The sequence below is a fragment of the Vespa crabro genome, chromosome 3 (assembly GCF_910589235.1).
Source record: "Vespa crabro chromosome 3, iyVesCrab1.2, whole genome shotgun sequence".
Taxonomy (NCBI): domain Eukaryota; kingdom Metazoa; phylum Arthropoda; class Insecta; order Hymenoptera; family Vespidae; genus Vespa; species Vespa crabro.
This window is the reverse complement of record NC_060957.1, coordinates 7,522,981-7,544,024: the sequence shown is the minus strand read 5'-3', so window position 1 is coordinate 7,544,024 and position 21,044 is coordinate 7,522,981. Positions and strand designations below refer to the sequence as shown.

The following is a 21,044-nucleotide window of genomic DNA, read 5'->3' as shown; positions in this document are numbered from 1 at the left end:
GTTACGCTTGATCTAAAAAGAGCATAAGGATGTAGAAGGGTGGATAAATAAGAGATCCTTTGAAGTTCGTATCGTCCTTCGTGGTGCCTTCTGGTCTTGCCAATGCATCCTCATCGATATTCTATGTGCAGGAATAGCGTTGGTACTTTGTGAAACCGCTGAGGTGACTATCAATGTGATTTCCTTCAGACTACGTCGCTTTTGTTATTTGCTCTCACCTTGCAAAGAGAGATAGAAACAGGTGGACAAAGGGAGAGAACGAGAGAAAAAGACAGGAAGAAAGATAAGTGTCTCACCAAGTACTTACCAGATCTAAACCAGATCTTCCGTTTTTAAGAGGAGTGAGAAATTGCTACAGAAACATTTAGAGAGATATTTATAATTTATAAAGTACTATCATTTCATGATTCATTACTTAAAGGAACTGAGTATATTTGATTATCTTAAAGAGGAGACAAACAATAAAAAGTACAAACGATAGAATGAATTGTAGCATTATAACATTATCGTTTTTAAATCACCCTATTCTCGTCCATCGTAAAATATTACAGATAATCTAAATGTATTTTGCTTTACTTTTTTTAGTTATCACGAATCATCACAATCTGTGTAAAATACTTGTAAGATAAAATCAGAACTCTATTCGCACTAAGGTTTCCATTCGTTTTCGCCAAGATTAAATCGTATTACGAGTTTTCCTTGAGAATTAATGCTCAAATACGTGCAATCTTGAATTTAGATATTAAGTGAAGTCGTAAAACTGACCGTAAGTGTTTGCATTAGCCTATAGAAATGTGATATCTGATATCTGAATTCTGAGTCAAGAGGTAACAAGAAATTAGATTGTTTTATACGGACGATGTTCTTCTCTAACTAAAGCGGTTAACCATTTCAATGCTTTCGCGTATCGCTTGAAACTAATTTCTAGATGTTACATTTTCATGTAGAATTATGTCAAACTTTTAAAAGTTCGTTAAATGAGATATAGCGGTAATCATTCATTAGCTACGATACTATATTAGAGTAAATGTATTGTGATATGAAAAAGATTTTTTATAAGCTTCTTTTTTCGAGATTCTGTCTACTGTAGAAAGTTTTTTTCACTGTGACGTTTTGTTATAATAAAGGAAATTCAAGTGAACCATTAACGTTGTACTTTTTTATGTTCTGATCGTGGAACTTTTATATTTCGAAAACTTTTTAAAAAGAAAACTAGTCAATATTCTCTCGATTCATCGATGCATACAGCGTACCATAAAAGTATTCCCACTTGTGGACTATAAATAGAAAAATTTTTTAAACTTAATATTCAACCTTCTCGCGTCTTATCGTTTATTCATGTGTCATTAGACAGTGTAATACTATTAGTTTAAAACTCAACTGAAAGAATTATATTATTTTTTATAAAAATGGCACGACACTGTGATGCGAGTTGTTGAAAATAACGCCGACGAAACATTCTAAACATTCTCCATGAAAAGATTCTTCAATTTCATTAATTTTCAGAGAATTATATACATGACGTAATACACGATCAATTTATTTTCAATTAATTTTTAAACCATATACGTAAGTTTCTTTAGTTTTCGTACACGTAAAATGAATTATCTATCTTCGAATGTAAAAACTTAATAATAAAATTAAAAATTACATAATAATTAATTAAATTTGTAATGAATACTTATAGATCAGAAAAGTAGAAAAATTGGGATAAGGAGAAAAAAGAAATCACAGAAATCCAATAAAAAGGAATTGTCCTTAGGACAAATTGTAGTATCTAAGAAACAAAGAAATAGCTTGTGAAGAAAAGGAGGTGTTAAAGTGACCAAGTATCTAGACTGTAGAGAGAAATAAATTGGTAAATATCGCAAGAGCTTTGTTACTTCGATCACCAAGAGCTTTTCTGAAACGACCTCAAAAGAGAGAAGTGAACAAACTACATTTTAAATGCGAAAAGAGAAAAAAACGAGAAGCTTATGTATGCAATATACTCGATATCGTTAAACTTAAACTGTCCCACATGGCTTTTAAATTTATTCATATAAATCGATACAGTCGATTAATTAGGATTGTTTTAATGAGATCATCGAAGTGTTAGACATCGATAATTGTTTGATGTATAGCGATAAGCAAGAGAAATCATGAACTACGAAGTGCCTAGTTGGTCGTGTAAATGAAGTTGATTATGAGCCTCTCGTTCGTTCATTGTCATAGGTCCCAGAGCAAACAAAGCTTTACACTATTTCAACAAAGAAAGACGACATACATACATACGTTCGCTTCTAATACATACACAGATATATATATATATATATATATATATATATATATATATATATACACATATAGGTATATGTATATTCACCATAGCAGGTACCTGCATCATCGTAGTATGACGAACAATGGACCATTTCCCCTTCACTTCCTTTTCCTTCCTCTCGGTCAAAGTTCAAGCCCTATACGACATGTATGTATGTATGTACGTACGTACTTACGCATTATTCCACAAGCAAGAACGCATTGAAAAAGCCACCCTCGATGTTATCTCGTTGAACAAAGAAAGTAGATGTTTCTATAGAAAAAAAGTATCGAACGTAAATAAGTAGAGATATATTTACAACCGTTGAAAATAGGAAAAATCTTTGACCGATTTAACAGATGGATTCTTTTACGAATTTACGTACCGTAGAAAAAGAGATTTATGATTCCACGCGAATTTCAGCACAAACTTTTTTCTACGGCGATAAACCGAGAACTTATAGATTATGTATCCGTTCAATTAAGCATGTGTTTATTATGTATGTGAAAATATATATATATATATATATATATATATATATATATTATACATATATTTCTTTTTTCAAAGTAATTCTTCCGCGTCGTGGAATCTTCCGTTCCTCGGATCGAATCCAATTTTTGTTTTGCACAAGCGTGTATGTATACATACTTTTCTCCTACGTTGGAATGTCTCTCCAATGGTTTTCAAACACTTCGTTCACTCATTCGTCCATCTACTTTTTTTTTTTCGTTCTTTCCATTCGACGCGTACAGCTGGTGTTAGATTATAAAGTGGTAAAGAAGAACCTTAAAACGATCTTGTTCCATCCTATAATCGAGTCTTTTACTCGTTTCGGACACGTATTTTCAATACGTAATATGATTTCTGGATCGTAGATGGCACCGTTAGATTTGATCGAATAAAGTATTTTTACATGGTTTCGAAATGATTACAGGATCGAAACATCCAATAAAATTTATTAAGATTGAATGAAACGAATGAAAAGTTGATAAAGTGGAATACGTTCGTAAAAAATTCATTGATACTTCGAGAAGAAGAAATGTTTATCAAAAATAAAAAATCAATGTTTTCCATTTTTCTCGTTATGACTTAAAAATAGATAAGGTCGTACTATAAGGATGACAATAAGAAAATTCGCAAGACAGTGTTCTCTGTTATCTTTTAGAAACAATCTAGAATAGAAAAGTAGAAATTGAGAGAAAGTGGAAATTCACTGTTTCATGAAAAATATACATTGAATGGAACCTTTTTATGCCTTTTTTTTTCTTTTTTGTATTATACTATATCCGAATTTCCAGTCAACGCTCGACTAGAAACGATTTGATAATACGTGACACGCACGTTGAAATATTTCATTGTGCGCTATGTAAATGGTATGTATATACATGATACTTACATATATGAATAATGCAATTGTGAACTATTATTCGTATTTGTGTCGGGTTATGTATATACATATATTAAGTACATATAAATATATTGTATACATATATTTTATATATATGTATATTCTTAAGTATACTCTAGAGTATATATATACAATAAGGAATAATTCGCAGATCCATTATTCTTCTACTGTGTTTGTTCTCTCTTCCTTCTTCTCTCTCTCTCTCTCTCTTAGACTTATTATAATTTAGAACACATATAAACTCAGCTTTAATGTAAGTTACGATTTTCGACTAAAATCTTTCTTCGTTAAACAGCAGAGAAGTATATTAGCATACAATTACTATGCGTATTCATCGTTACATTTCATTATGCTTAAACGTAAATTTTCAAATTTCCCTGTTACAAAAATGTAATTGAAAAAATACTTTTAGTTAAAATAGAATAAAGAAGAAAGATAATCGTAAAACAAAATGTCGAACGAAATACAGAAAGTATCTTCGTTGTTCTCGTATGTCCCAGATATAAGCTCGTTATATTAGAAGGTCTTTAATTAAGCAGCTTGAAATAGTTAAAACGATGTTCTGTTTGATCTTGATAACAAAGCGGATTTTACTTGGACATTTATTCGGACGTTACACTATAATGAAATATAATCATAAATTATATAAATGATTTATTTGAATGTATAGATGATATTAAATATTATATTTAAAGTATAATGTCATAAGCGAAATGCGTGGGATTATCATGCGAGATTTCGTGTAATGTGCCGTGACGTACGTAACGTTTGTTTAAAAAATCTAGAACACGTGTGTTCTTCAAACGTTATTACATTTTTGCGCAGTGCTGAAAAAGACAAAGAAAAACAAAGAAGAAGAGAAAAAATAAAAAGAAGAAAAAAAAGAAAAAAAAAGAAAAAATACATAGGCACATATCAAATAAAATAGAAGAGAAATTTAAAAGACAAAATTCTTAAGGTGCAATGTTATTTTGCACAATCCACTTTTCATATAAAATTGGTGTGCAAAATCTGCAAAAAAGGTTACTACGCAAGAGCGAAGATTAAATATTGATTGCATTAATCTCACAAAAAGGTATACACTTTAATCCTAATTTTATTTTACCTACATACCTACATGTGTAAACCCTTTATATACCATCACAAATACAGAAACAAAGGCGGAGAAAGAGAAAGATAAAGAAGACAGTTATCGAGTTATCGATACACAAGCACCAGAATATTCAAACAGAATTCAACTGCCGAGTTTCGATACGATTCGAAGTAGGGAGAACTTTGAATTTCGGAAATGGACCATTGTTCGTTAAAAATCTCATAATGTATAACATGTGATTTAATTAAGTATAAAGTGACTCTCTTTCTCTCTCTTGTTCAAGTTTTTTTTTTAATTACCTATCTATCTGTTCGTACGTAATGGATTTGCAGGTTTGCTTTCAAAACGCTTTTTTACTTTTCAATGTTCATTCTATATGCAAATGATTATCAGAATCGCCATTACTCTATCTCCTTCGATCTCTTTTTCTCTTCATAAGCCAAAAGCAAATGGTCAATGATACGCGATCGTGATTTATGTGGTACAAGCATTTACATAACAGCGTATCACCAACGATTTAATCGCATCTGAAATGCATACAATGGTGATCGCCATCAGTGCGAGAGATTCTCGTAACATAGCGTATTCCGTATGCATTTAATACCGTTAGGGTCGTCCGGAGTGTTGTTGCATGTAAATTAATTTAAGTAGCCTAGAGCTACTCGTTGTCCATAAGCTGAAAGATCTTAAAATTCGATTAACGTTCTCGAAAAATTACTGAAGTTAGTAGAAGAACAAAGAGAGAAAAAGAGAGAGAGAGAGAGAGAGACGGATAGATAAAGAAGAAAAAGAGAGAGAGAGACGGATAGATAAAGAAAGAGAGAGAGAAACGGATAGATAAAGAAAGAGAGAGAGAGAGAGGGAGAGAAAGGCTGCTACTCTCGTTGGCAGATCGCAAAAGCGAGACTATCGATTTCTCCTACGTTTGCGGTTTAAATCCTCTTCTCTTTTTTCCTCCCCGTTACTTCCTCTTGACCATCCTTGCTCCTTTCTTCGTATTCATTTTCTATCTTTCTGTTTCTTTCATTAACCTTCATCACCTCAAATTTTACCTATTTCTCCTTCTTCCTTTCTCTCGGCCAACATGTTTCACCTTCCACCCTTTTTCCAAACGAATGCATGTATGCAAAATGCAGCCACGCGCTATGTTACGCCATTATCTTTTGCCCTATTTTCGACAGTTTTATATTGATTCGACCATGACTTTCGGAGGTATAATATTCATCAATCTCTCGACCACTATTACGACCAAGATCACAACCACGACCACGATCATGATCACGATCATGACTACGACCACGATGAATGAGTGGATCTAAAAAAAGAATATCTTCTTGTGGGTCTTCAGATAAATCGTAATCTTTGAAAAGAGAAATCCGTGAGGTGCATTTTTTTCCTTACCTATCTTTCTTTTCCTTTTCATCTTTCTTTTATCCGTGAGGTGCATTTTTTTCCTTACCTATCTTTCTTTTTCTTTTCATCTTTCTTTTTTTTTTATGTTCGTTTTAATTACATTGAAGACTGGACGTCTCCTATACGTAACAGAGCTCGTTCAAAGGGACGTTTGCTAAATTAACGGAGCGTTACTTTAACGTTGACAAAATAAGATATAAATGTTTGCGTAGACGAGAAATTTTAATGGCAATGAAACGTCTAAAAATAAAAGAGGATCGATAAGGACACTGAATAAAAAAGAGACCAATGTGTGCCAGAGAAGCCAGTTTGTTTCAATCGAGCACCAGATTCCATTCTCGTTTTATATTATCACGAAGAGTACATATATTTCAAGGCTGGTGTCCTTGACATTTTTTCAATTCTTCTCGAGCATTATTCATTCACATTGGCACAGAATTATTCCAATGATTAAAGTACTTCCCTCATATGATAACGCTTCGTCTAAACATCTTATTATCACGTTTTCTAATTATATCCTGTCAAACGTATCATCAAGATTTTAAATGGAGACTATCCATCATTTTACATTCCAATGGACACTCTAAATTACGTAGATTTTCGAAAAATGGATTTAGAAGCATTTGGCCGAAAATCTGCCAAAAAATCCAATGGAAAATTTCCTTTTTGGTTCCAACATAGAGAGTGACAGACAAAAAAGAGACAGAAAAAGAGAGATAGAAATAAAGGGAAAGAGAGAGACAGAAAGAGAGAGAGAGAGAGAGAAAGAGAAGGCAGGGCAGAAGAGAGTTTTTTCGCGATAAAACGTAATGTCTGACGGTTCTTGGCAGTGGTGTAAAATGCTTTACACATATTGAAATAAAATTTGAGATGTTTAATTTATCCAATTTAATCTTATTAGCCTTATTACGTTAATTAATTAAAAACATGTGCAATTATGAATTGCATTTTCTCTTTTTTGATCTTTCTCTCCAAAAATAAAAAATTACTAAAATAGAAAAGAATCATTGAAACATGTATTGCTGATAGATGTCAGAGTAGTTAAGCCGTATCGAATCTAAATCGAGCGTTTATTCGTGACGGTGATAAGCCATGGCAATGTCGAGCTATGGCTGACGGATCATGGATAACGAAACAGAGAAATGCTTCGCACGATTTAGCAGGATGGTATGACCTCGCGATGGCTGAGTGAACTTCTCCAGTATTTCTATGCTATCTCATAACCATACTAGCTCAAATTCCAACAGCATGTTACTACTCAGCACACCACTCCGTCCACTTTCGCTCTTGACTCCATACAATTTATTTGCCCTCATTGAAAATATTCTTAAACAAGTATATTTTTACTATCAAGCATGACGGACAGATAAAGTATAAAAAATATTTTTGTATTTCCTTTTTTCTAAGTAATATATCAAATCTTGCATTATTTCAGATCATATGTGATTTTATATTGTAGTTAAGTGGCCTGAACTTTCTGCAAGTTAAATAACCGAAACTTTCTGTCGGATCATAAAGAGCAATTATACAAAATTTCATTTCTCATTTTATTTCTCATTCTCACCATCAAGCAATAATAGTAAAGGTTTTTGAGAAATTACAAACATATATATATATATATATATATATATATATATAAAGTTTTTTATATTAATAATGTTATTTTTCATTATCTCTTTTTTACTTCTCAAATAAGAGAAATCAATCAATATTAAAATGTTGATTAATATAAAACGAGATATATATATATATATATATATAGGAGTACTCTTCACCATTCTGTTAAGTACGATGCCAACATAAAAAAAGGAATGTTTAATTCCTTTAAAGTCTGCTAGAAGAGGCCGACAGAATTCTTCTCCCAAAATTTTCCGAAGAGTAAACGGGATCATGAAACTGGAACCGTTCCAGTTTCATCGTTGTAGCAATATCTTACTTTACATATATGCATATACTACGTAAATATATATATATATATATATATATATATATATATATATATATATACACAGGTTCAGGTATATATTAATGTATGTACATTGTCTATACGATCTAAATTATAGTTACACATACATAGAGTAAATTCTTGTTCATTTATTTATCATTCCTTCTCGGTGGTGTAGCATTGTAAAGTTACTAAATATTCCCTTTTTATTTCTTTCTTTCTTTCCTTCTCCCTCTATTTTTTTTCTTTTCTTATTTTTACTTTTATAGAACTCCACAACTGTCGCATCTCCTTGATAAATCTGTTCTTATTAAAATGTAAGAGAGATCTCAAGCGTTCCAACAGCGTTAATGCCTTATGGAAATTTAAAAAATGTTGCGCCTCGACTCTCCTTTTCTTTTTTCTCCTTCTCTCTGTTCAGAAACATCACTCAAGAAAAAAAGAATATATTGGAATAATTAAAAACTATTACAACGAGCAAACAGAATTTAACAGTTAAATTAGGAAATTGAATCTCAATAGTCGCTCGAAAACAATGATTATACGTAATCGTACTATGTTGTAGCTTCGGCACGTTGCGTGGGTAAGTATATCCTACTCGTAAATTTAACTATCTGCGACAGTTACGTTGGTATATAAGTGTATATGTATATGTATGTGCATGTACCATGTAATGGAAATGTGAAATATAGTAGCGAACATAGAGAACACCGCGATGCAGTGTACGCAAATGTTATTGCTGTTGACATTGGTAAGATGAACAAATAATTACGATGATAATAATTAATAGAGGTAGAGGCGAGAGAAGGTTAATAAATCAAAATAATCTTTCGTTAAAAAACGATGATATAAAATTTTCAAGGAATAAGAATAAAAGTCAGGTCAAGAAGTTGAGATTATATTTTTAAATAAGAAAAGGGAAAAGGATTTTTCTTGATTCTTTATGATTACAAAGGAACGAATATTTCGTTAGTGATGAAAAGAATTTTTCCGATAAAAGTTATTTGCATAGAAAACCTCGGTAAGATTCGAATATTTTTCTACAAATAGTTTGCCGGTTGGTCTTGTGCATCGACCCGCCAGTCCCGAGCAAATACGAGCGCTGCAAGCGGCTAGTGTAATTTACACGGTACAATTCAAAGGTTTAATCTGTCACGTCGGTATGGCGTCGTACGAGAACTCGCCGCTCGAATACTGTCACGCAAGCTATATAGATCGAATTGTGAATCCAATTCCATGCCGTGAAAACCACGTTCAGAATAAAAAATGAGAGAAGAGTAGAGAAAGAGAGAGTGAGAGAGAGAGAGAGAGACGTGACCTTTTTTAGGTAACAAAAAGTTTTATAAATGTTAAGAGCATTGTATGTAAAATAATAAACGCTTTGGATTATATTTAATATAATATAAAGTATCTTTCTCTCTCTCAAATATTACTTATATCTTAAATCCGATTGATTCGAAAATTCAATTTCACGCTTTATCAGTATCTCTCATGGATTATCATCAGGCCGTGTAATTTCCTACCAATGAAAATAGAAAATACTAGCTTTTACAATTTTGCGTTCAATTACTGAGGGAAAAATATTCCAAACATTTTCATCCTTTCTATCTTCTTCCTGGTATACTTTATTCAATAGAATGACAACGTACGGAAGAAATATCTCGCAAACAATGTTTTCTTTTTTTCCTTTCCTTTTAATAATACGCTCGAAAAGAAAGCTTCAAAAGCTAGTGGTTGAGAGTTCGTATTTCGTAGACGCAACTTCAAAAGTCGAGACAATGGGGCGTAAGTAGATTATCCCTTGATAATCTTTCATGCACAGCTGTGTGAAATTCAATGTTGAGATACATTATGAGAGAACGCCCGCTATACATATTTCTCTTCTCTTAACAAGAAAACTGAAGTTTGTCTATAAATATGTAACTGTGTCTATATCTATTATACGTATATACAGATGTGCACATCTTTTGTATATTTAGGTTTGTATACACACATGCCGCATACAACTTTCTTGACAAATACCGTTTAACTTAAAGATACCCTCAGATATATCGTATAAGTTCGTAACGCATTGGATAACACCTCGAGGTTTGTACATTCCATGACAATCTCGACTATTTTTCCCTCTTTCTCTCTCTCTCTCTCTCTCTCTCTCTTTTTCTCCCTCAAAAGTAACTCCGTCGAAAGTGCTTCCGAGACTGACTCAAGGACGAAAGAAGCGCTTTGCTTTCAAAGAAGAAAACGCTGATATTTCTCCCCAAGCATACTGTCTGTTTCGAAAGTAGAACACCTTTACTTATACTGGTCGAAACATTTAGAATATTCGATAGTTGAATAGCACTTTTTTCTTCTCTTTTTTTCTTTTATCTAATCTGTTCTAAGAGAAAATTAAGGAAAGTAAAAAAGAGACAGAGAGAGAGAAAAAGAGAGAGAGAGAGAGAGAGAGAGAGAGGGAAGAAGGAAGCTCAAATAATGAATTTAATAAAAAATATTATCCTGCAGAAAACAAAGTCGTTGTCATTAAATGTTCATTAACAGGATAGGATAAATTTAAGATCGAAGATTAATTATATTCAGATAACTAGATAGCAGATATGTAGTAAAAGCATTGGAAAAAAATGTATGTATATGTATATATCCTTGAAGTTATATCTTTGAAGTCACACGCATATCTTGCTGCATTTGTAGAAAGGCAAAAGGGGAATTACGTTAGTACGTTTAACAATATAAACAAGGGCTAGATTGAAAAGAAGAGAGCAAATATTTCGCTTGTAATAAATTATAAATATGTTGTAGAATGTTTTTTACTGGCAATAGTAGAAATTATTTTTTCGGTACGATTTATACATAAATGACTCGCATTATGAAATAGATGTATGTATCTCTATAAGCATAACTTTCCCTCTGTCTATTGATCTCATAGTAAATTATTATAATGTATCATGAAAATTTCATTTAATCCGTCATAGTAGAATTTTATCGAAAGGAAAATTATTTTTTGTCAAACATAGCATGTGTCCATCAAACGTCCATTTGTAAAACAGCCACATCAACTATATGGATTTTATGTTTTACGGAAGGAGTTTATGAATACTATTGGATTTACATCTGTTCTGTGAATTGTCTTTTCTTAGAGACAGGAAGAAGCCGAAACGATGAAATTTCCGGCGAATTGTATTACGAAATTTCAACGGAGTTTTCCTTCAAGAGAAAAGTAATGACGCTTTCCACTCGTCCATGAGATTTCAATCGCAAATTGGGTACTCTTTTCGAGTACTCGACGATTTTAGATAAAATGTAAAATCTTTGTCAATAAGTCGGATTAAAACAAATCTTTCGGCGTCGAACGCGTTATCATTTTTATTATTGTTATAATAAAAGAGATATATAATTTTTTATAATAAACGATGTACATGAAAATGTAACAATATAGAAAATCTTTAGAAGGTCTGTTAAGTTTACTCGTGAATATATTAACCCTCGACATTGTATGTTCAACAAGATCTTTGAATAAAATTATCTCAATATCGCACGAATACATCTTTTAGAATAAAGAGTATTTGAAACATGCTATTTTCATACTCATAAATCCATCTACGTTTTTGTCCGTAAAGAGATATAATAAGAACGAGGTTTTAATTATTCTTCCGTTAAGCAATAATAAAAAAAATTTAATGTTACGTATTAACTCTTTATAAGAAATATTCTATTTGTCAAGTTTCTTTCGATGTATTTCGACGAAGACAGAGAGAGAGAGAGAGAGAGAGAGAGAGAGAGAGAGAGAGAGATATGAGAATTTTAAATATTTCATTTAGATTTATCGAAAATACAAGTGCTTTTATCAATAATCTTCAATTTTCTAACAATCAAACGTGAAGTTGGAAAAGTTCTCGTTTTTCTTTTTACGGTATATTGTCAGAGAATATAATAGTACAGTAAAGATGAAAAGCTGGGAAAATAGTTAAAGCAGTTACGAGGATAAGGAATATGAATAGTTCGCTGGTCGTATTCTGAGCTCAAATAAGGAAGGAATGAAAAGGCAAGCATGAGAGATAAGAACTTTAAGAAGTGGTTAGTGCCTTTCCCAGTTGTAGCGGCGCCAGGCATATCGAAATACCACCGACAGATTGAATTTCTGAATAAAAACACTCGAATTGAGAACAATCACATATTGGGAAAAAATATTACAAATGATGATATAAACTTTATAATAGGAATTGATAACGATTTTTGGACAATGGCTAGTATAAAATTTAAAAGATAAATAGAGAGAGAGAGAGAGAGAGGGAGAGAGAGAGAGACAGAAAATTTGTTTTTATTTTTAATAAAAATTACGAAATAAAGATTAAAATGACGAAGATAAGGTAACAAAGCGGATATAAAATTTTTTAATAGATTTTGAAGAAGATAACAAAGATAACGTCGAATAATGCTGTTCTATAAATTAAAAATGGATTAAATATTCTAGCGTAAATTAGCTTTACGTGTATTTATTAAACTTCACTTCTTCTATCGAAGCGATTTAATAAGATACGAAAAAGACTGATTTTGTGAATGATTGTATAATTATTCAATCAAAGTTATTAAAAAAGAAATCATGAGGAAAGTACACTCTGGAAATAAGAATTGGTATATTGGGACAACTTATAAATAATGGAAGGATTCAAAACGAAAGATTTTCTCATTAATCTCTATGTCAATAAGTCTTACTAATTGGCTTTAATAAACGTGCTGGGCGAATAGTTACATGTCAGCCAACACGAAGGTACAGTTTCTACGAAAACTAATTACGAAACGGAGTGATATCCGTTTGGGAGTTATCATCGATAAAGGCTAATCGTTCAGCTAGGAATCTAATATTCGCTCTTGGTTCATTTTCTGAATATTAAATCGTCTTAGTATTTCTATCGAATAGAAAAAGATTAATGTTAGATTTGAGTGTTCTCGATTTTCACTCATTAAAGTTAATATTTCCATAATGACGATATTAGATATTTGAATAACTGTCATTAGAAATTTGCGAGAAAGGATTAACGAATTAAGATCAATGATCGTTGATTCAGCAGATTCAATAAATCACTACAAAATCACGTTAACCACACTTGGAGTTTATTGTTTATGTATTCGAAAAATAAAGTAAAATAAACTTCCTGCGAAATTCGATCGAAATACACAGAAAAAATGTTTAGTATGAATTATGATATTCTATAATACTCTACGAATAAATGTTACTTCACACACTCGTTAAATTTGAATTGTTTTATGTATCAATAGAAAATTTGAGATAAAGCTTTTACGAAAATCGTTAGATCTTACGTGTCTAAAAACAACAGAGCTTTGAGAAATGTGTTATCTAATTTTAGAGGAACATTCTGGAGAAGGAATAAAGGAGATTTGACAGGAAAAGGAAGCGAGAGGAAGCTGCCTAGTTAATTAGCATATCCGAATAATCTCAATATACCTACACTGTAACGTTTGGCAGTAGAAAGAGAGAGAAAGAGAGAGAGAGAGAGAGAGAGAGAGAGAGAGAGAGAGAGAGAGAGAACTAAGATTTCCATAAACTTGAGCTAAATCTCAGAGATATTATACACATATATATATATATATATATATATATATATATATACATACACACACACACATACGCATACAAATATTCTTTATATTATATATTTTAAATATTATATTATTTATATTATATTCTAAATATAATTTATATTATGAAATGAAGTTGACTGGAATATTTTTTGTTTTTCTCTCAAATCAATCATGTTTGCTTTCTCCTCTTTGAGAAAAGATACTTATAAAATTATTAAATTTATCTCGCTTAAAAAAACAGTTACTTTTTATTTTATATAAACATATTAGATATGACAAAAATCAGGAAAATATTCTAGTTCGCTAATAAAGAATTTCAACATGTAATTTTGTGCTAATTGTTGTTAATTTCAAATTTATTTCTGAAAACTAATGACTTTAAACGTGTTTTATAAAAAAATGATAATTTATGCTTGATAATTATACTATAAACTATTATTCTGTCATTATAATACAGTCGTATTGTAAATGATTAAATTTTCTATCAGACGAATTCAAATCTTTTTGAGCATATATATATACATTATGTACTTCAATACATATATATTATTTACTCGTAATATACATACACATCGATGCTCTTATATTCCTTCGAATCGAAGAAGCTAATGTTGTTACGTTGCATACAATGAACACAGCATAAAAGGCTTTTCCATACAGCTCGAAATTTCAGATAAGTTAGAAAATTCTCATCAATTCTCTGCTCCACTGAAAACTAATATTTCACGTAACTGTTTAAACGAGTTTAAGATCTGTTAACCAATAAAGATAATCGAACTCAAAGAAGAATAGTAGGAGTATTAATAATAAGAAGTACTAGTGATAGAAATAGAAAAAAAAATTTCGCTCTTTGTTCGCATGTAAAATTTTTTATTTTTAATAATACAATTGTTTTGAACAATTAATAATAATAATAATAATAATAATAATAATAATAATGATTAAAGATGATATGTCGAATATTTATTTTGTCGAAATATATCATTTTAGTTGTCCTTATCGATTCAGTTTTGACGTTATTCTCATCTCTTTTGTCTTTCTAGTTATTATTCTCAATGATTATTTTCAAGGCTATCCGTCTTTACATAGTTCAGTTCGCTAACAATAAGTCTAAAAAATAGACTTATTGCATTGTATTCCTCGATAATTCTAGTTATCAGACGATCACAACGATTTTCTAATGCGTTATAGTATCTAAGCACGAAACTGCAAACATTTGAAGAGTCATTCAATTTCGTGTGGTTAACTAAACTATTATTAACTTCCCTCAAAGAGATATTTATAGAGAATAATGTACAAATATTCAACAACGTTGAATACACAAAATTAGTAACGAAAATAGCTTGGCACACAAAACTAGTAATATGTTTTCTGTGAAATCTACGAAAAAGATATTAATGATAAAAGTTTTCAAAATGTTTTCATGGAATAATATAACACGAGATATTTTACTTCATAAAATCTTTTACTTCTATAATATTTTCGTTATATTACAATATTTATTTCTAATACTATATACTATATAGATATATAAAAGAGTTTAAAATATTTCTGAAATTTTTGCTTCCGCAGTCTCGTTAGTATCTACTTGTCTATCTTCTATTCTCTCTTAGCTTATCTTACGGGTACTACCACATCCATTCTGAAGAAAAAGTTTACGAGTCGACTCGTAGAAATTTACTAGAGAAGAAAATCCAGTAAGAATATATTCTTTCGAAAGGATAGACCGATACGTAACGATCTCTTTACAGATAAGTAGATATCGATTTAAAAATAAATTTTGAAGCAAGAGAGTGAAAGTGAGAGAGAAAGAGAAATAGAGAGAGAGAGAGAGAGAGAAAGAGAGAAAAAAGGAAGACTGAAAAACTGAAATAGGAAAAGTGGAAGAAATAAATGAGACCAATAAAATAGATCGAAAATCTCTAGTAGATTATATACGTTTCTATGTATGTACGTATATCAAAATCAAAATAAGAGAAAAATTCGTCAATCAAAATCAATTCGTCTTTGCAAAAATTCGTCATCTCTTTGAAAAAAAAAGAAATATATATATATACATACATACATAAATACATACATATATGCATACGTACATATACAAACACATACACACATATACTACGATTGTTTCCGATGCAACCAATGGTTATTCTTTCTCTCTTTTTCGCTCCATTTCTATCGATCGTTAGCGATTTTTCGCAATTTCCCGATAGCATCGTATCATTCTATCCTTCAACGAACTTCGTTCCAATTTCATGAGACACGTTTTATATATTGTAAACCATTCTCCTGGCATTAACTATCTAGCATCGAGCAGAACCACCCTCCAAAGCACACATTATTTATAAGTGAACCGCTTATACTTTTCATCACCCTTTATATCAGCGACTCGTGCTCAAGAATTTCTCTATCATCGGTTCATCGATCCGCCACACTTTTTGAATTACTTCTCATGTCAGTAAACAAAATTTCTGGAAAATATAGATGATGATTTCTCCTATTCCCCCTATTTTTTCTTCCTTCTTCTTCTTTCCTCCCGTCATTTACCAATGAAAATCATAGTTTTAAATTTTAATTTTCATTGTGACGATTTTAGATTTCTTTATGAAGAATTAAAACATGTAAAAAACCATAGGTAAGATCGGAAATATTTTAAATTAATTAATTAATAAAAATGTGATATAGGTTATCATGATGTTATCTATATCGACTTTTTTACATATTATACCTTTACAGCTTTTTACGTTTTTTCTCGTGATACTTACTGACTTGACACTATTTTACAACACTATTTTACAACACTTCGCGAGCGAACGCGCTTCATCTTTTTTCTCTTTCAGCTAAGTTTTTTTTCTCCCTTATTTTTACTCTGTCGTCTTCTTTCCTCTCATTTTATAGCGTTCTTATTATGCATCCAGGCGGATGAATACAATGTTATTCTGGAGAGTACTTCTCAAACGTGACTAGACGCAAGATAACCACAAGATACGTTCAAGATAGTATGCCAGCGTTACAAATGAACGTAGCTTCTGTCTGTCTCTCTATTTCTTTCTCTCTCTTCTCCTCTCAACATCTTTTTCTTTGACATTATTTCAAACTAAGTCAAAGGAAAAAAGAGATTCCTATTAATTGATACTTGAAAAACGAACTTCGTCCTATTCAAACGTTTTCTATGGATCTCTTTTTCGTGCAAAACAAACTACGAGAGATCAGAGAACACAGATGCATACACACATCTATCCATATCTATGGTAATTCGTCTTACTTTCACGTTATCCTTCACAAAATATTCGTTTCCTTTCTTGGAAGAATGAAAAATTTGTAAATAATTGTTAAGTAAAAAAATAGAAAAAACATCTTCGAATCGAAGATGGAAATAGTCAAGGTATATAATTAAGTAAAATTAAATAAAACAAGTTTTTGAGTCGACGTTTCCTTTGAAGTCAATAAAATTTGAAGTTACTTCAACAAGAAGTTACTTAACCTTCTTATTAACGCAACATCGTAGACGAAGTCTTAACGATGTGTACTCTCTTAAGACATCTGAATTGACAATTTCTATTTCTCTTCTATCTTTTTCTTTAATCATACTGTTAACTCTATGAGCAGTGAATTCTCCTAACGTTATTAAACTAACTTTCAAAATGTCATGGAAGAACAATATTCATATACGCCACAAGCCAATGACCAAACAGTAATGTGTTATAATACTAAGACCAGATGTAGACTAACGGCAGTACTACTTTACTCTTGGGCTAATCTTGATATATGTGTATATGTTTAAATTTACTCGACAATCTTGCGAAACTATTAATCATTCTGCGCCATTAGTTGAAGGTATATTAACTCGTTCAGATTCACTCGGGAAACTACTAGCACAGAATAACTTTTATCATTAGTTCCTCCGATAGAATAAATTTTGCCATTCATTAATATATAATAGGAGGAAGATAGATTGTAGATAAAAAAGATCTATAGAAATTCTTTTTAAGAATTTTCATATTCTAGGGGAAAGAAAAAAGGAATAAGAAAAATACCAAGGCTTAAAAATGTGCTGATATAGAGAATTCATAAGTTTTACGTTATTTTGTTTAATCAGTACACCCGTTATAATAGGGCGGTAGAACTTCTCATCTCAATGGGTTCACGAATTAATGAGCAGTCCAACAACGAATCGATCGCTCTTTATGAAACGATCTTACGCGAGAGCACGTTCAGTAGGAAGACTTTTTACATAATGGATATGCGTATGAATGTATGTGTATGTGTATATGTGTGTATGTGTGTGTGTGTTTGTGTACGATTAAATTCGATTAATGAAATTAATTATGATCCGACCAGCAATTATTTATAGTCGTGATAGTTGAGAAGTATGAAATATTTATAACGTACGTGTTCTAGTCCATCTTAAAAAATTCCTAACGTTTGACTGACGTTCTCTAAGGGATTACCGAGAATTCGCTTGAACCAACTCATAAATCGAAAGATTAATTTTAATTACGATATCACGAAGCCTCTGTTTCTGCTTTTCACTTGGCACCACATGCGCAAAACATATCTACGAATTTATGGCAGATGAGTAATTTATTATTATCCTTATTCGTTGCTGCTTACTTTTGGTTTTTTTTTCTTCATTCTTGTTCCGTCTCTTTTTTCTGTCTCTTTTTCTCTTTCTTCCTCTCTCTCTCTCTCCCTCTTCTCTTTCACCATTGCTTCCAGATAATTAAATTCACGGCAGAGAAAATTCACCTTCTGTCCGGAAGCATTCTATATTTTATAGCAAATTCGTGCCAACTCGGACCAACCACCTTTTCTCGACTTCATTGTGCTTCATTTTCAGTGGGTTGTAAATTAATCGTCTGCTCAACGACGTAGGGCATGATGGTCGTTTCTTTGTCATTGGGGATTACATAAAAATAAAATGCGCTCAATATTTAGTAAATTGATATCCGTGAGAAATTAAATATATTTATATATTTAGGATTTTTATAAATGAAGCTCATATAAAATATATTTCTCATACGATCTTTTGTGGTGTTAACTTTGCAATTAAAAAAGATTCTTTCTTACTATATATATATTAAAATACACTAAGTATATGTACGTATGTGTATATCCGTCTACTTTCATTCGTATTACATTTCAGACAACTTTTCCGTAAGAAATAGCGTATGTATGTATATTTACGTATGCAAACAGGAACTCTACTACATAAGTAACCTTTTGCCTTTTTGCTACCCCTTCTTTATTCTATCTTCCTTCAATTTCTACTTTCTTTTTCTTACCTCTTGCATACAGTTTTCCTCACAACTTTCTCTTCCTTTCGTGTCCCCTATCTTACCTTTCCAGTAATAGAATAAAGTGATCGTAAATATGTAAACCTTTTGCAAGCTGTGCATATGCAAACGAAGATATCTCAACCACGAGGCCTCTTAAAATTGTGAAAATATACGAAGGACACGCTAGCCAATTTTAAACAACTACCTAAATCGATTCGATTTCGATTTTCTTCCGGCGGCGATGTACATATATATATATATATATATATATATATATATATATATATATATATATATATGCGTATTTATCCAGTTCCAACGAACATACCGAATTTTCGATTTGAAACAATTGAAACTAGAAATTAGTTACAAACAATCGCTTGTTACTTTATAAGGGTTACATTCGAATACAGCTTTCAATTCAATTACAAGCAAGTTAATTTGAATAAACAACAGATTTTTATTTGGGCCAATACACGGTTTACGTATAATAAGTCCGTCTTGGATTCCATGAATATCGTATGTTACGTATACGAATATCGAACCGATAGTACGAATTAAGTTTTTGTTCGTTATTCTAACGAATTCACAAACAAGAAAACGGATGGAATTAAAATAAAAATAAATAAGAAATATATATGAATAATAATAATAAAAAAATAAAAAACAAAGAAAGTTAAACGAAATGAAAAACGATTTATTAATAAATTCGACGAGATCGAATAGAATTATTTGACGTTGTTTTATTTGACGTACTTTCAGAAATCCTAATGATGTCCGGAAACGTACGAACCGGTGAACAGAAATCGTCATCAATGGATCGTGGATAAGCGTCATGGCGAATCAAACGGCTGATTACCATGGGGACGTTTATCAATGGAATCGAACAATACCGACGGATGAACGCGATACGCAAACGGAATATTATCTAGCCAATTGGACAGATCTCGTGCTGGCTGTTCTGTTCTGCATGCTGATCGTCGTCACTATAGTAAGCAATTCTCTGATGTGTTTTGCGATTTTTCTCCACCTCTTATCCTCATCTTCACTTATGCTCGTGTCGTTGTTTTTAATGAATATCAATAAATTAAGTCTTTCGAGTGAAAATTGAAATTTATAGGTGATTTCATACAGATAATCTCTTTAAGTTTTTTTACCGAAAATATTTGCAACAATGAATTAAGCTTTACTTTTTATTTTGTGTCTCTCTCTTTCTTTTTTTCTAAGACGACGCTTTTTTCTCCTCTCTCTCTCTCTCTCTCTCTCTCTCTCTCTCTCTCTCTCTCATGAATCGGCAAATATTTGATACTTCCTATGTATCATTCGTTAGAAATATTTATTACTAAACTAAGAAGTAAAAAGGTATCACTCCGAACTTTTTTACTTTAAAATAAATGTGCTTTTTTAATAACTTTACGCGAATAATCCAAAGAAAAAGATAAATCATTGAATACCTTTTTACGTTCACTAATTATTTTCTTCTTTCCTTAGCTAAAGAAAGTGAAAGCTCTTTAAAGCTTTTTATCTTACGTTCCGTTTTCTCTTTTTCTCTGCATTTCTTTTCTTTTTCCTTTATTCGTTGAAAAAAAAAACAAAACAATTTCGAAGCTTCGTTTGCCAGCAGGCGAACTCACACGAACGAAATGGCAACGATACCTTTTCTATCTTCATCCAGTTAGATCTATCCCTATTTCTTGTCAATTATCTTTTCCATCCTATGAAAATTGGAATTCCGCGTAAACAGTATTGTACGTATTTCCATTGTAGGTCGGCAACACACTGGTGATAGCAGCGGTAATTACGACGAGACGACTAAGGTCCGTTACTAATTGTTTCGTATCCAGTCTGGCCGCCGCGGATTTATTGGTTGGTTTGGCTGTAATGCCACCGGCTGTACTGCTACAGGTATGTCTATGTTAAGCTGAAGAACATACCAGTATATGTGTATGTGTATATATATTATATATATATATATATATATATATATATATATATATATATATATA

At 31.4% G+C, this 21,044-nt stretch overlaps 1 protein-coding gene and 1 long non-coding RNA gene across 5 annotated transcripts in view; one reads left to right on the top strand and one right to left on the bottom strand.

Annotated features, from left to right (window-relative positions):
• The window catches only part of LOC124422836 (tyramine receptor 1-like), a 39,782-nt gene that overhangs the window by 10,566 nt on the left and 8,172 nt on the right, over positions 1–21,044 (top strand). For all 4 annotated transcript variants that reach the window (XM_046959768.1, XM_046959767.1, XM_046959771.1 and 1 more), the window contains exons 2-3: positions 19,801–20,029; positions 20,806–20,943. In XM_046959768.1, coding sequence (XP_046815724.1) covers positions 19,874–20,029; positions 20,806–20,943 — 294 coding nt within the window. In that variant the 5' untranslated portion in view covers positions 19,801–19,873. The remainder of the gene's footprint in view (positions 1–19,800; positions 20,030–20,805; positions 20,944–21,044) is intronic.
• LOC124422837 lies at positions 122–20,812 on the bottom strand. The gene is made up of 3 exons (XR_006941935.1): positions 20,695–20,812; positions 308–352; positions 122–218 (listed from the first exon to the last, which is right to left on the bottom strand). It is a non-coding gene; the product is annotated as an uncharacterized LOC124422837 (long non-coding RNA).